Consider the following 16,280-nt stretch of genomic DNA (forward strand, 5'->3'; position numbering starts at 1 on the left):
CTGTCTAGTAACGTTTGAGTAGAAAATTTGGGGTGCCAAAACTGGGTTGAGCATTTTTTACCGACGCAGCTGCCTCGGTTTCCTCAATGGTAGCTACGCCACTGCTGACCAAAGCAGATGTGTCACCATCACACATTGGAGTGATCAGTGGGAAAACTCTTATTAGTGATCACTGCATAGTCATTTGGACATTCATAAGTTTCAATAATTTCTGCCCTTTCCACTAAATCATCTACTCACCATAAACTGACACTAAGTGGTGAAAATACTGGTACTTTTACGGAACACTTCCCCAATTAACACCAGTCCTTATATCATACAAGCTCAGCTAGGCTATAGCTAACTGTATTGATACGTAACTTTCGATTCTTCAAATATTTGTAACAATCATTGCTTATGACTTCCTGCACATTTATGTAATTCTTCCTTACATCAAATTATTACTATAAAATTAATGTATTTCAGTATACCTCCCAAAACTTATTAGTATAAAGAAGCCAGTATACTACACCCACATTAAATTCTAGATCTAGATCTATAACAAATAGCTACACCAAAAAAATTGGAATTTTCAACTAGATTAGGGACTATAACACATCAATAAAAAGTACTGAAACAAGCTGGAGTAGTGCATGATATTAAATCACACTAAAACAATAAGAAGTGTTATATCCCTACTGTGCATTTCCATTATGGTATCTTGAGCACAGTAGGGATATAACACTTCTTATCATTTTACTGTGATTTTATATCGTACACTACTGCTTGTTTCAGTACTTTTTATCAATGTGTTATGGTTCCTACTCTAGTTAAAAATTTCAATTTTTTTGTGTAGTTGCTTGTTAACTTTTTTGTAAAATACAATTATTATGATTGGTGAACCCATGCATACCGCATCAAAAGAAAGAAATGGAGCTACGCGCCCCAGCTATCAATTATCGTCTGAAAAGTGAAATATCCATCACGCTTCGTTGCTATGTTCAACCCGTTACACAGCATTACGAATCAAGAACTGTATGAAAAGCACCTCTGCAATCAAAATAGCCACTATGAAAAATACAGACAATTTCCATTACGAAGGGAAGCCATCACGTGCTAAAGCCAAATTGACACTTTTTGTTGTCAACAAACGGACACAAAGGGGGACACTGGTAAGTCCATCAAGAATGCATTGTATATACTGTTGTATGCCAAAAGGCACCTCTCAAGCCAAAGCAATGTCGAACAGTAAAAAAAATCAAGCCCCTAGCCTTAGCTGTTATTGAGTTACACTTATCTGAAGGCATCAGTCAATCAGTCAGTCAGTCAGTAGAAAATTCCATTTAATTTTTTTTTAAATTTAATAGCATCTTGTTAAAAGAGTTTTGGGTTGATCTGAGGCTTGTTTGGGATTAGTTGTACCTAACCAATACTGCTTCATTATCGTCAGGGAAAAGTAAGGCTGCTTTTTGGGTGATGTTTTTTCATGGGCCACGCCCACACCTTTGTGGTCCCTACTATACACGGTACTATCATACTGTATGATAATAGCTATCTATGGTAAAGCAAAAGATTCAAAGGTCTGATTTAGCTAATCAACACACAATTGCAAGCTATGTGAATTTATGATACAAATATGAACACAAGATGTCCAGTTGCAGCATATCAGTAGCTACGCAATTTGCATTTAATATACTGAACATAATCCCTTGAGACAAAACAGAGCATTCTGGTTTTCATCTGTAGCATTGGCAACTGCACCATATTTACCCTATAACAAGACAAATAAATGTAATTGCACCTATTCAAATATTTACAAATGTAAGTAACCATACATACATGTAATAATAGAATTGAAAACTCAATAATCAACACGTGTTACAACCAAACTCCAATTACAACACACTCCTCTAATTAAGGCACACAATCAAATTACTAGTATATGTTACAACAATAATCACACATACATTTACAAGATCATGTTACAATATTATCAATAATAATAATAATAATAATAGTTCCAGTTCACAATGTTACATTCGCCCCCTCCAGATGAAGCTTGACCACAAGCTTATGGTCTATAATACTCAGGTGGTCTTCTATTTCTTTGGGGATAGCGTGGGGTCACAGTTTGTTCAGCTGGAGAGAGTACAATATGGTCAACTGAAGGAGGGGCCCAGTCTGTACACTCATGTCTGTTGTTGATGTCATCTAGTTCAGCGGTGTCAAGTTGGCCTGGAATAAAACGACGTTGTAATCGATTAGTATGCACAACTCTAGTACGTCTGCCATCACAAATTTCTGCAGTAATGGGACTTTTCATAGATTTAATAACCCACTCCCCTTCCCACCTAGGATCAAGTTTCCCTGCTGTAGGGATAGACAACCAAACTGGGTTGCCTACACCAAATACAGGTTGCTTGGTACGTTGGTCATAATGGAGCTTTGGAGATGTTAGTGTGGACAAAGTCTTGCAGTTCTGCAAGTCTGGCTTGAATTTGAGCCGGGTAAGATTGTGGGTCATAACCTAATTGTGTTGCCATTGGACATGGTGATGGATGCCTGCCATACAAAAGCAAAAATGGAGAAACTCTTGTTGTGGTGTGTTGGGATGTTCTATAATCCCCAATCACTCTGTGACTCAACATATGTTCGCAACAGCTGTAGCAAGGTCCTATTGAACCTTTCTACCATACCATCCCCTTGGGGGTGGTATGGAGTAGTCCGTGATTTGCGAACACCAAATGCATGTAAGACTTGTGTAAACATTGTGTTTTCAAAATTACGACCTTGATCAGAGTGTAATATTTGGGGTGGACCATATGTGCTAAAAAACTTGATAAGCTCTGCTGTGATACGAGACGCTGTTTGATCTGGAAGGGGGATGGCATCAGCCCACTTAGTAAAATAATCCTGTATCACCAGCAAATAGCGATTATTATTCGTTGACAATGGCACTTGCAAGATGTCCACCGCTATCATTTGCCATGGCTGACCAATGGGGATGTTTTGTAATGGTGCTTGTTGTGGCATGGGCAGTTTTGACTGCTGGCAGGTGGAGCATTGTTTACAGTATTCCTCAACGTCCTTGGCCATATTGATCCAGAATGCATCACGACGTAAACGTTCAAGTGTCTTGTCTGCTCCAAAGTGGCCTGCTGTCGGAGCATCATGATTACGGGTGAGGGCATCTTTCTTGAGACTTGGGGGCAGAAGGGGTACTGTGACCATCTGCTGCATAGGACTGGGTGAATACTGGCGGCATAGTACACCATCAATTACTTTGAGTTGGTGCCAAAGCTGTTTATATCTATAGAGTGGTGGTTTATTCCACTTTGCACTCTGTGGACTATCTGTCAAAGCCAGACGGGCTTGAAGAACAGTTGACAAGATGGCATCCTTAGACTGACTGGCATGGAGGTCCTCATGAGAGTAAAGCGGTAAGCTTATGGTAGCAGCACATGGTGAGATTGTAACACGGGAAAGTGCATCAGCATTACTGTTCGCAGATCCTTTACGGTAAACAATTGCAAAATCGTATTCCTGTATAGCCAGAGACCATCGATACAGCATACCTTCCATCTTTTGTGCTGATAGCCATTGCAATGGAGCATGGTCTGTATATAATTTAAATCGTCGACCAAGTAAGTAGTGGCGGAATTGCTTCAATGAAAACACAATGGCTAAGCATTCTCACTGAATGACACTGTAATTGCGCTCTGATTTAGTGAGAGACCGACTAGCATAAGCAATTGGGTGCCAATCTTGCTCTAAAACAGCTCCTAGACCAACTGCACTAGCATCTGTTTCGAGTATGAATTCTGTAGCATTTGGGCCAAACATGGGGTAAGAAAGGACTGGTGCCTTAGTTAAACATTGCTTAAGCATTTCAATGGCATTTACACAGTCACCATTCCATGAAAAGGTCATGCCATCATGTGTAAGAGAGTACAAAGGAGAGGCAATATTAGCAAATTGGGGAATATATTGTCTATAATATGAAGCCAGGCCAAGAAACTGGCGCACCTCAGTGGGATTGATTGGAGTTGGCCACAATACAACTACTTGTACCTTGTTGGGATCAGGTGACATACCTGTACCTGAAAACACATGGCCTAAGTCGTGCACAGTATTCATTCCTATGTGACATTTTGAGCCCCTCAAGGTTAAACCAGCATCCAGCAAACGTTTAAACACTATATCAAGGCGGAACTTCCTGCGGTGAAAGTCGTCCAGTGAAACGAAATTCATGGGTAGCATCGCCTTTTCCATAGCCTTCTTTGTTACCGCGTAGTCATCTTGCTGTTCTTGTGTCAGTTCCAACCAAACCGCCAAGGCCTCTCCTTCAAGCAGCGTCGGTAGCTTCTTCGCCTTTGTCCCCGCCTCCCATCCATTCGCTCGAGCACAAATATCGAAGCGTTGAAACCACTCTTCCACGTCCCCACTTGAAAATGGCTTGGGTAGGCTTATATGACGTTCGGCCATCCTCTGCTACCAGTGTAATAATAGAATTGAAAACTCAATAATCGACACGTGTTACAACCAAACTCCAATTACAACACACTCCTCTAATTAAGGCACACAATCAAATTACTGGTATATGTTACAACAACAATAATCACACATACATTTACAAGATCATATGTTACAATATTATCAATAATAACAATAATAGTTCCAGTTCACAATGTTACATACATATGTACACACACACACACATATATATGCATGCATAGTAAGCCCATAACCAGAGGGATTTTACCTCGAGGAGCACATGATCACAAAACGTGGGTCCACAGACCACAGACATTGATGAATACTCAGCATTTTAACTGGCTTTAAATTAAATATTAGCGGATTATGTCATGATTTACTGAGCATGGATTAGTCAAAGCATAATTCTTGGTTAACACTGAAAACACTATAATTTACTGTGCAGTGTGCACACCTATTTAAGCTAGCTAGCTAATTGTTAAGCAATTACAGCTACAAGGTGCTAATCAGGAGTACAGCAAGGCTACACAAGTCGACAATAATTATATATATATAGTGTATTCTAAGCTGAATCAATTATTGACCGACATCTACAACTTGACATCTACTATCATTGTATATATAGAGTCTGGATTCAAAGACAGAATTTTGGAACACTACAATGCCTCATGCTGTCTTTTAGTGTTGTCCTATATAGTAGTTTAAACAACTTCTATCACATTGAATAACGAAAGGTTCCACTCGCTTTGTATATGCTAGTTTGGCATAAAATGGTATTAGTAGCATACTGCATGAACTTTATATCTCTGCTGTTTCTTACGTATGTTGTAGCACACACTGAACCCTATGCACATGACGTTCAATCTAAGCTGCAGTTATTCAAAAAAGCTCTAGTGATTGGCTTTGCTGCAATAATCACCTTTCCCAGTGGAATAATGTTTGTTTACACACATACATGTCTGTTTACAAGAAAATCACCACTGATAGGACTTCGAATTTGCACTGTTTAAGGTAGCTTCAACATGCGATAATGACTGTTCAATGACCGCCCCTTCGTGAGGACTTGTGATACAGTAACATTCATGAGGATTTATGATCCAGCAACAAACATGAAAAAACCATCTAAAATTGCAAGAATTTGCAGAGGCTACTTCTTGTACTCTAAAAGGCCATAGATGTCTTCATCTTCAGGGAGAATTTCACCAACATAGCTGCTGAGGTTGGTGAGCTATTACCATTTAAAAATACCATTTATTTACAAATGTACACTGTAGGTTAATATCCAAAATCAGGTCACATAGCATATGCTATCCTTTTAAAATGTGGAAAGGTTACTTTAGACATTCACATTAGGGACAACAACTGTGCCTTATTATGAAGTTTCACCCTTTATTTACAATCAAGCTATTTTGTACAGTATTATCCACACAAAAACAGCCTAGCTGTGAAAAAATGGTGCAGCTTTAAAAGCCTGGGTGTGAAGTTGTGAAATCAAAGGTGGTGGCCAAGAAATGGCTGCAATGATGTTAAAGCTAATAAATTTAAACAATGTATACAGCCATTATTAAATTTTATTAGCATACATCATTGCAGCCATTTCTTGGTTGTCACCTTTGATTTCACAACTTTTTCACACCCAGGCTTTTAAAGCCGCACCATTTTTTCACAGCTTGGCTGTTTTTGTGTGGATTTCACTACTTTAAAGAGGCCCCAAAACCAACCTATGGCTGACTTTGAGGTTTGTTTTTACTCACATTTCTTTTTTTCTATGCAGACACAATGATAATTATTGAAGACAGACTTACAAATGTATTGCATGATTCAATTCAATATTCGATAATATTATTGTAATTCCCTGATAGAGTGCACAGTTGTTTGAGGATTTCTAATAGAACATACATAGAATGTTCTAGAAGAATCTAGTACTTCCATCGGTAGATCTATGAAATTATAAACGTTTGATTACAAGCGGATTTAAACTAGAAATTTCATTTATAAAGCAGAAATTAAGTGAGGTGATCACCAAGGTAGCAGCGGTTCAGGGGTTAAGGATGCAGGTGTTAGGCATGGTTTGAACTCTGGTAAGGTTTTTTTGACATTTTTTGCACACCATTTTACCCCATGGTGACTGCTCTATTAGAGTATCTCGATCCCACAATTTTACACTGGTTTGGTTTTTGCTTTATAACTTTGTCGCTGTTCAAACTATCAAAAGGCACCGCTACGATGATCAGCCTATCTATGGATATTCCTCAGATTTACAGCAAACTTGGTATTTGAATCTACCTGTACATGCTCTTCATTTGTGCCAAAGATTGAGGCAATCAATTTACATGCACGTTTCCATTTTACAGCAATTTTGCAAAGTATGCGAAAATAAATTGAAGCCCCCGTAGCCCTGTATGACATAAGGAGAAAAAACAAAGAAATTAAAATGAAATTTCAAACTCCCATATCTAGCAAATGGCTGTTACAAATTTAATCACATTTGCTGTGTGGCCTACCCTACCTGGCGGACAGCTATAATGCTAAAATGGTGTGCTTTGGAGAACAGGCCACGGAGCTATGTACGCATGAAAAGGCTGTTTTCTTTCTTTCTGTCAATATACTTGTGGTGTGGTGTACTGGCTTTCTTGGCCGCACGACACACTACCGTGTGTCTTGATTAATGACAAAACATAAACTTACTCGTGGAACAATTGGAGGTACAGGTACAGTATACGCAAACTTGAAAGGACCTAAAATTCACATGATATAAATCACTATAATGAACCGAACATGAATACCTGGATGGAGTGGACAGGTCAAGTTTGCATCAGCCAAGACATGACACAGATTTAGAGTTCTATCTACTTCATAAGAATTAAAAGTAACTTTAAAACTCATTTCTCCTTTATCAACTTCTTCAACTATTTTATGTATACATATATGTACTGTATGGTTAAACAGTAAAATCTTATGATACTTGTAAAAGGATCACTTACATGACACATAGTGAGTGGCCCTATTAAGGAGGCGGTCTTATATTCTGGAGGTGGCCCTATTATTGAAATTCTCACAAATGCAAAAGATTTTTTCACCAAACAAATAACAGTTAGCTATTTACTACCTATACATTATATTTTACATTTGAGCATTAATTATAAAGGCCAAAATTTCAAGATGGAGGTACATGACAACCAGGTGTGGCACAGTGTTAGAGGACATTTAGCTCCATATTACATACAAATCATTACATATCAAAATTGCACACGCACACGCACACGCACACACACACACACACATTAAAACAACATATATATTCTATGTAATATATAAACCATGGCTACGAGATGTATTCCACATATATACAACCCGAGTCCGAGGTCAGAGGAAGTTTACCGCTGATAAACCCCAAGCCCAAACACCAAAGTAGCCATGGTTCATATGATATATACTATGACTAGCTAGTTGACTAGCGTGAAATATATAAAATATGATTAAAAATGCATAAAAACCTACTAACTAATATGTAAGACTAACCATTTGTAGTAATTTGCAGAGGTAAGTGGACATGACGAATGATGACGAAGGCTTGAACAGCAATGAAACCCACAATCAAATGTGAGCCAATGGTAAGTCGCTTTGCTAATGCGTACTATTCAAATTTTGTGTGTACAATGGCAATTTTTGTTGCGATATCTGAAAAAGAAAACCTGGCTCCAGACGCCAAGCGAAGCAGATTATCTCTAAAGTTATAACAATAAATGCAGATAAATTTTCTAAGGATTGTTTTGCTGTCGCTTCTAGTAAGGATATAGGAAGCACAGTGTTCCCAAAAATACGAGCAAGTCAACTAAATGGGCTGTAAGGTTATGGTACAAACAAAGGAATGAACGCTCTGTCGAAAACAAGGTGCCAGAAAATATCCTGCTTAGTGATGACCATGGTGCATTGTGTCACTAGCTGTGTACGTCGCTAATAGGACTACGCAAAGAAGATGGTGGCGAATACACTCCAAGGTCTCTTGCTCAATACATTGCAGGGTTGCAGCGATACATCACCAATGAAAAAGGCTGTGCTATTAGACTTGCCGATCCAACTAATACTAGCTTTCAACCGCTACATCAAGCACTAAACAATCGATTTCGTGAGTTGCATTCGCATTGCGTTGGAAATTCTAGAAAACAGGCTGAGATTATCACTCGTGATGAAGAAGAACAACTACAGCAGATGGGTGTACTATCAAGTGAGTCTACTTTGGGGCTTCTTCGTGCTGTTTCCTACTTGAATGGGCTTAATTTTGTCCTTCGAGGGGGCGATGAACATCGCAAATTAAAGATATCACAGTTTGCTTATAGTGAGGTTGCCAATCCTGACAACCCTCGTGAGATGATTCACTATGAGCAATACACAGAGCATGGATCTAAAAATCACCCTGGTGGTAGCCATCAGCTTAATGAAAACAATAAGGTTGTGACTCAGTTTGTCAAACCAGAGCTGGGAGATAAATGCCATGTATTTTTACTTGAGCTGCATTTGTCCAAGCTACCAAACAGTGTATTTCAAGGTGATGTTTTCTATATGAAGCTAAAACCTTGTGTTCCAGATTCACCAGCCGATCCATGGTATATGAATATAGCAATTGGTCATAACACTCTGTCTAGTATGCTGAAAGAGATTGCAAAAGCAGAAAGTTTAGATGTAACAGACAAAAGTAACCACAGCTTACGATCAACTGCAATCAGTTGGATGTACGAGGGCAGAGTGCCTGAAAAGCTCATCATGGAAAAGTCTGGTCACTTGTCAGCTAATGGCATGCATCCTTATGAACGCACTAGTCTAGCCCAACAGCAAACAGTATGTGATACAATTTCTAGTGTACCGTTAATGGCTGCTAAAATGGGGAACAAAGGAAAAGGTCTACCCAAAGTCTACCAAGATGACATCAATACAGTAGAGTCAGATGTCAAGTAGTAAGGACACTGTTAATGAACATCAAGATATGAAAACCCGATTGTCGAGGATGAAAGTAAAAAGGATGAGTCTGGAGGAAAAACAGTATCAGGTACTAAGGAAGAGGCTATAGATATCATGAGAGGCTTACAATTTAGCAACCTGACAGGGTGCACCATTAACTTCAGTGTAAGGTGACTTGCAGCTGTTCTGCATTGCTGAATAACATGTGATTATTTTTGTAATTTAAACTGAGTTTGTACCTGTTGAAAAGTGTAGGCAATAATGTGCTTGTAATTGATAAACTGGAATCCACACGTAGTGCGGTCTAGCTTTTATGCCTGTCACTGAGCCTAGGATTGGGTTGTATATATGTAGAATATACCGAAGTAGCCATGATGTATGCCATGACTTAATTGACGCACAGCATACAAACACCACACGTACACTAACTAACGTATAAAGGAACTCATACGTAATTCACAGTAGTTAGGCATGGTAGATTTGCTTGCAGCATAGTCATCCTCGCGATTCAGTTGGCTGACAACGCAAAATCGATTGTGGCACTTGTTAAATACATTTCCGTATATTGCTAGGAGTTGTCCGTTCATATCAACAAACGTAGTAACAACGTTACCTGCCGCTAACCACATCATCGAAGTTTTCAGGTATGTCTATAAAACGAATCTAGTGCTTACACTCTTACTGGCTGGGGTGATTGGTCGCCTAGCACGACAAGGGCTATTAGCCTGAATCATCTGGGTGATTAGTCATGCTAGCGTGGGCGTCGTTTGCTCGCCTACGTCGGGTTATCAGCCCATAATCATGACACTGTAATGTGTCACATGACCACCCAGGTGAGTATATATATATACTCACCTCAGGAAGGTCACCTGTAGTTGTGGGGTATATATGCCCTATATGCAACCAGTGGCGCCTTTAAAGTTTCACATGATCATGGTATATATATATATATATTACCAACACACTCTTTATAGCTCACTCATAAATGTAGCAAAACAAAGAGGATCACTTACAAATGAAGATATAAACTAGCTGACATTTAACCCTTACTCCACATTACTGAATTACTGTAGGGATGCAAGTATAAGGAAGACATAATGCGCTACCATAAAACAACACCTTCCACTGTTAGTAAAATGAAATGGGACACAAAGGAGGACAAAGTTAAGTCCATGATGCATGCAAACATTTACATACTGTGGCATGGAACTGTGGGCTAGAGTGATATCTAACAGTGAAAAAATCAAGCCTGTAGCCTTGAGTTACACTTGTCTGAAGGTGTAAAGCAAGAAGGCAGTTAAATAGTTAGTAAATCAATAGAAAATGCTATTAAAATAAAAATATTATATTTCTGTAGCAACTGAACAGAAACATTTTTGGCTGCCCTGAAGATACTTCTGGGTTAGTTATACCTAACCGCTCCATGAAGGTATTGTAAGCTAATTGCTTGTCAATATAAAAGTACACACCTCCATCATCCCTAATATACAGTACTAGTGTACTGTGGTGATTGGTTAATGGGTGTAGCTCTACATAAGCCTACAGACAGCAATACATATTCCTGGTAAATGGGAAAGGCTCACATAAACTTACAGATGGCAAAACTTATTTCTTACTGCTTGAGCAATTGCTCACAATTCAAAAAGGTTTCAGGGTTTTAGTTTGGTACCTAAGCTGGTGCATATCAAATAGAAATCTTACGAGAAGGCACTTATAAAGGTTAATCCATAAGCAACACCCTGCCAAATGGGCTGGGGTATTAGATTACGGTCATGATATGCAGTCAATCTCACCAGCAATGACCCAATCTTCAATCACTGCCCTCCATATTGTCCACATCGTCAAGTCTGGGTCAGATCTAGATGTTTTATGAAGTAGGTGAGACCCATTTGACTTGAGCCAATTATGCTTGAGCCAATTATGCTTGAGCCAATTATGCTTGAGCCAATTATGCTTTTGAGCAATGCTTACTAAGCTCAAAATTATGCTTTCAAAATCAAAATTATGTATGCTTGAGAGCTGACTGTTTTATTAGAGTATCTGTAAGGATGCAAACAATTCACCAAGAAACAGTAGAATATTAATCGCAACAATAATGTGTAGTGTGCTCAAGTGTGTTCATTAATTGCTTCTTGTTGGCACACACATTTTCAATTTAATTAAACCACCTTATTGCTCTGCCATATTGCTTAGTGCTTTTTCAAAACCTACGTATCACGCTCAAATTATGCTAGCAATATTGGTGCAAGATTACTTAGCCCAGACAAAATATGACCTAGGTGACCAGGAACCTGACCCGGTTTCTTACATAGACATACACATTTGTATAATTATGCAGCTATTTTGCATAGCTACAAGTCTTACCCAGATTTCCACTGAAAAATATTGTCACATTTTTATTTACTTGTGGTGGATGAGGAGAATATGTCACATGGACATCTTTAACTTTGTCATTTGAGGTACCTATATACAAAGCAGATAGACAATTTCAATACTTATTACTTATCACTAATAGCCGAAATTAGCACTGTTCCCCCTAAGCTAAAACATATTCATTCAAAACCAAAGCAAAGAGCTACATTACTTCAGTGCTGGTCACTGTAAAGTGTTAATAATAACAATCAAAGGTATTCAAAACACATTATTACTATTATCATCGATTCATTACCTGTATCCCACTATCCCACTATAAAGAAAGCACCAAAAGTTGTAGCGATTCATGTGCAAAAGGCAGATTGATTACTGTAATATTATTAATATATTAAAAATTATTTATTTAAAATGACGTAGGGATCCAAGTGATAAAAAGTAGTGAAACAAGAGATGAATGATGGTATTACAGCATAGCACACTGGGTAAATCCCTACTTTGGCATGTTATAACAATGATTTTGTTCAATGCCAAAGTGGGAATTTTCCCACCAAACTATGTTGTAATACCATCATTCGTCTCTTGTTTCACTACTTGTTATTGCTTAGCTCCCTACTTAATTAATAATTTTTAATATACTAGTTTGTTAGATTTTTTGTGGTAGCATACAGCTATATACATGTGACTGCCCTATTACTGTTACTGCTATCTCAAGTCAGCCTTTCACCTACTAGGAGGCTGTGTCACTATTTCACCTGTGCTAGCATTGTGAATACAGCTAGACCAATAATAACAGGGGGTGTCATTGCGATTAAGTAAAAAGATTGTTAAGAGAGGTATGTTCTCAGTGCTCGATCATTATTAATCAATGGTTAATAGACATGGTATTAAACCTATTGTGAAGTTACAGGTATCCACCGAACATAAAAATAAGTTTGTGGCATCTAAATATGCTGCTCAAGGAAAGTGTTGATAGGGAAAATTAATGTCTCGATATGGTTTCATTGCATGAAGAAGGATGAAGAGCCAGCCTGATTGAAGATAAAATGAAAGCCAGGCACAGAGGGCACACAGTCATCGGAACCCCAAAAGGCACATCCCACTGGTGAGTTTGCTATTGTGGTGTAAAATGTTGGCCAAGCGCTGTTTCGTTTGGTCTCCACCCTTGCAACTGTGGTCGGTCGGTCGGTCGGTCGGGCGGGCGGGCGGGCAGGCAGGCAGGCAGACAAAAATTAGAGTTTTGGTGATTTTTTAAAATGCTATATCCAAAGTGTTATCTTGTTTTTAATGCTGTATTTGGTGATAGATGGACCAATTTTATTCTATAAAGGTGATTTTTGTCGTGTATGATTTTTAAGGGTGGAATTTTAGGCGGCGCACGTTATTTTTGGGCTGATCCCTACTTAAACAGTATTACCATACTGTTTGATAAACTCAACCTCAACAGGAGTTTATGAACCACCTAAAGTCATGACACTTGGTTCTGAGTTAGCACATACTCTATGCCTTTCATATACATCTTGAGCTAAAATGCTATGGTAAAAGTAGGGCCAAAACAAATACTGCCAATATTCAGATACCTAGCCAATACTCGGATACCTATTTAAGATTTCATTATTTAGACAGAAAATTGGTATCCGAGTATTCAATAAAATCATATGACCGTTCATTTAGCAGCTAATGTGATGCATTTCTCATCAGAAAAGACACTATGACAGCTGAGGAGCAGTGTTGAACAAGTAGCTTGGATATTACCTATTACTCTTTACTTTTACACCAATGTAATAACAGTTAGCTACTTATATTACAATGACAATAATTATTTTTTTGCTAACTAGCCAGCTACAATAAAAGTATTCCTCCTCATGATACTTCCACCTGGGTGTGTTTTCTTTACCGGTAGCTCTATATGGGTCAGCCCAGGGACAAATCCAAGAGCTGGCAAGGGGAGGGGCACAAACAGCTAAATTGTAAGTGGTTAGGGCAGGTTGGGGAGAGCAGATTTCCTTGTTATTTGCTGCTTTGTAATCACCTCTTAGTAGCATCTCACTGTGTTGAGTTTTGCCATTTTGACCTTTGGTTGTGAAGCTAATTTAAAAGGCTGTGAATGATGTAAACACCAGCAACATGATGATTAATTTTAGAGACGCTTAGTGGTAGGTGTACAAAGCACACCCAGCATGCAAAGCATGTTAATTCTAGGGGGACTGGTGGCATGCCCCCCCTACCCCCAAGAAAATTAGGTGTTTTACACTCTTCTATTATACAAGTATATCCAGCTACTATAACATTTCTATTTTATTACAGAGCTTATCATTAGAACCTGATAGTTTCCCACATTGTCACATTCCCTTGCTGCATCAATCATTTTATAGTGACTAAATGCAACAAATAAAAAATTACAGCAGAACAGACTAAAACCATTGCATTCTGGGTCATGTGAGCTATATTTATAATTATCTGTCTGTCTGCAGTGTGGCATTAGGACATGGATGGAAGGCTGAGTTTAAAAGCAAGCAAGCATCCACTGAACAATAACTGTTTTTAGAACTGCTTAGGAATCATCCATTATTTTAGCTTATTTGTAACAGTACCAAGAGTATGCTTTCACTCGATCAGAACACATCCAAATGGAACAGGATCATGGTCAGTAGTAAAGGACAAGTCTGGTACTGTACTGGCATAGAACTCACTGGCATGAAGTTCACAATTTACTCATGCACTTTTAAAATGTTGGCCTTAATAGCACCATAAATAGAAATAATTTAGCACTGGCGTTCGGTTAGAATGTAGTGGGAGCTGAGTCACAGCTGGAGTCTGAAAAATTGCTGCAAGAGCTGGCTATGCAGCCAAAATTAATAGTGTACACAAGATCAATATTCTCTCGATGTCTACATTCTGATAAATCAGAAGATGAAGCAAGCAGATATACTCACTATAAGGAAAAACTTGTTCACATACTGAATATACAGTATAACATCAACATTGTTTATATTACATTTTTGGGTAGGAGGGACTAGGAGGTAAGCAAAGAGTACCTCTGTGAAAATTATGGATGATCCCTTTGCATTAAAGTAGTCAGTGGATGGAGAAATGCATGCTTTAGCTACCATGCACTGGCTTTTTTACATCTAAAGATTAGGGTATAACGATTTAAATGCTTGTAGAACTTGCATTTATGCAGTGGTGGCCAAGATGGAATTCTTCTATCTTGGCCACCACTACATGTCATTCCTTTTCACAGCTTTCTGCAGTTTCTCTCAGATAGAAACTTTTCAACATCTGGCAGGCTGGGACACCTAAATTTATTATTACCGCCGGAAATCCCCTTCAGAAATTCCTAGAACCTTAATAATGCCCTTTGTGGTTAAACTGTGCCGAAAGTACTCACTCACCGCATGAATCTAACTTGCACGTAGCTTGGGGAGGACTCTTCCATATTAATGCATTAGCGGAAATCAGGACAAAAAGTGCTGTAAACCAAGCGCTGTACTTCAATGCTCCGAACATCCTCTGAGATCTTCAGAAGAATCCGACCCGACAACGCGTATATTTACGGAACACCGTTACGTCATGTGGAAAGCCACGATGTTTTACGGAATTCTTTATATCGATCACGTGATTTCTTAAGGTTGGTGGCGCACGCAAAATTCCTTAAGCTTCACAACAAGCACTATGATTAGGCCATCATATCACGTTTGTGTAACCTAATTTTTGAGGAGAATATGCATGTCCTGTCCTTTCATGTGATGTGCAATAAATTATTCAGTTAGATTTAACATTTGTCTCCTTTGTGCATGTAATAGGTTATAGTGGCGGATGCACGTGCCCCCCCCCTAGTTTGAAGACGTACATGCAAAACCAAACATTTCATTCAATCAAGGGTTTTCATGAAGGTACTGTACATAGTGCTCATTTATGTACAACAAGACAACATAGTGAAAACATTTACATTTCTGCATTCGGAGGAGAGCTATCATTCTTCGAACACTTAGTGAGTTACAACAATTAACATTGAAATGCTTAAGATCACTCTACTAATTTTGTGCTGTACCTTTACCGCTTAGAACACTTAGCTAATTACTGGACATGATGGTTTCCAATTAGCCAATTGAATCCAGTTACTAAGGGCAATGATTTTGAAGCTCCCTATTGGCAGATTATGACTGGCAGTTAGATGGGACTGTATTGTGCAAGGTTATGAGAGTCCCCACCATGCAAGGATACCTCCTATATGGACCATTCACACTATACCAACCCTTCTCTGGTGTGTTTGTGTGTGTTTGTGTGAGCGTGCATGTGTGTGTGCACGTACACACGTGTGCGCACGTTACATGTCTCCATACCAATCGAGGAGGGTTAGGCTTGAGACAATTATGCTTTTAAAATGCTTTTGAGCAGTGCTCAAAAATCAAGACTATCATGCTCAAAAATTTCAAGGCTATGCTTGATAGTTGACTGTTTTATTAAAGTATATC

At 38.7% G+C, this 16,280-nt stretch overlaps 1 protein-coding gene across 1 annotated transcript; it reads right to left on the minus strand.

Annotated features, from left to right (window-relative positions):
- Nucleotides 1-1,552: 1,552 nt before the first annotated feature.
- Nucleotides 1,553-15,362, minus strand: LOC136264315 (putative phosphatidylglycerol/phosphatidylinositol transfer protein DDB_G0282107). Its single transcript, XM_066059030.1, has 5 exons — nt 15,198-15,362; nt 11,797-11,895; nt 7,260-7,382; nt 7,162-7,211; nt 1,553-1,750 (listed from the first exon to the last, which is right to left on the minus strand). Exons 1-5 carry the CDS (start codon nt 15,310-15,312, stop codon nt 1,667-1,669), a joined length of 471 nt encoding a protein of 156 aa, XP_065915102.1. The 5' UTR covers nt 15,313-15,362; the 3' UTR covers nt 1,553-1,666.
- Nucleotides 15,363-16,280: the final 918 nt, after the last annotated feature.

The sequence above is a fragment of the Dysidea avara genome, chromosome 8 (genome assembly GCF_963678975.1).
Source record: "Dysidea avara chromosome 8, odDysAvar1.4, whole genome shotgun sequence".
Taxonomy (NCBI): Eukaryota; Metazoa; Porifera; class Demospongiae; order Dictyoceratida; family Dysideidae; genus Dysidea; species Dysidea avara.

Coding starts and splice junctions, on each gene's coding strand:
- LOC136264315 (XM_066059030.1), bottom strand. CDS start 15,312: ATGTTCGGAGCATTGAAGTACAGCGCTTGGTTTACAGCACTTTTTGTC. Junction 7,212..7,259: donor GACCTGTCCACTCCATCCAG/GTATTCATGTTC, acceptor TGTGAATTTTAG/GTCCTTTCAAGTTTGCGTAT. Junction 1,751..7,161: donor TACCTCCAATTGTTCCACGA/GTAAGTTTATGT, acceptor GTCTTGTTATAG/GGTAAATATGGTGCAGTTGC.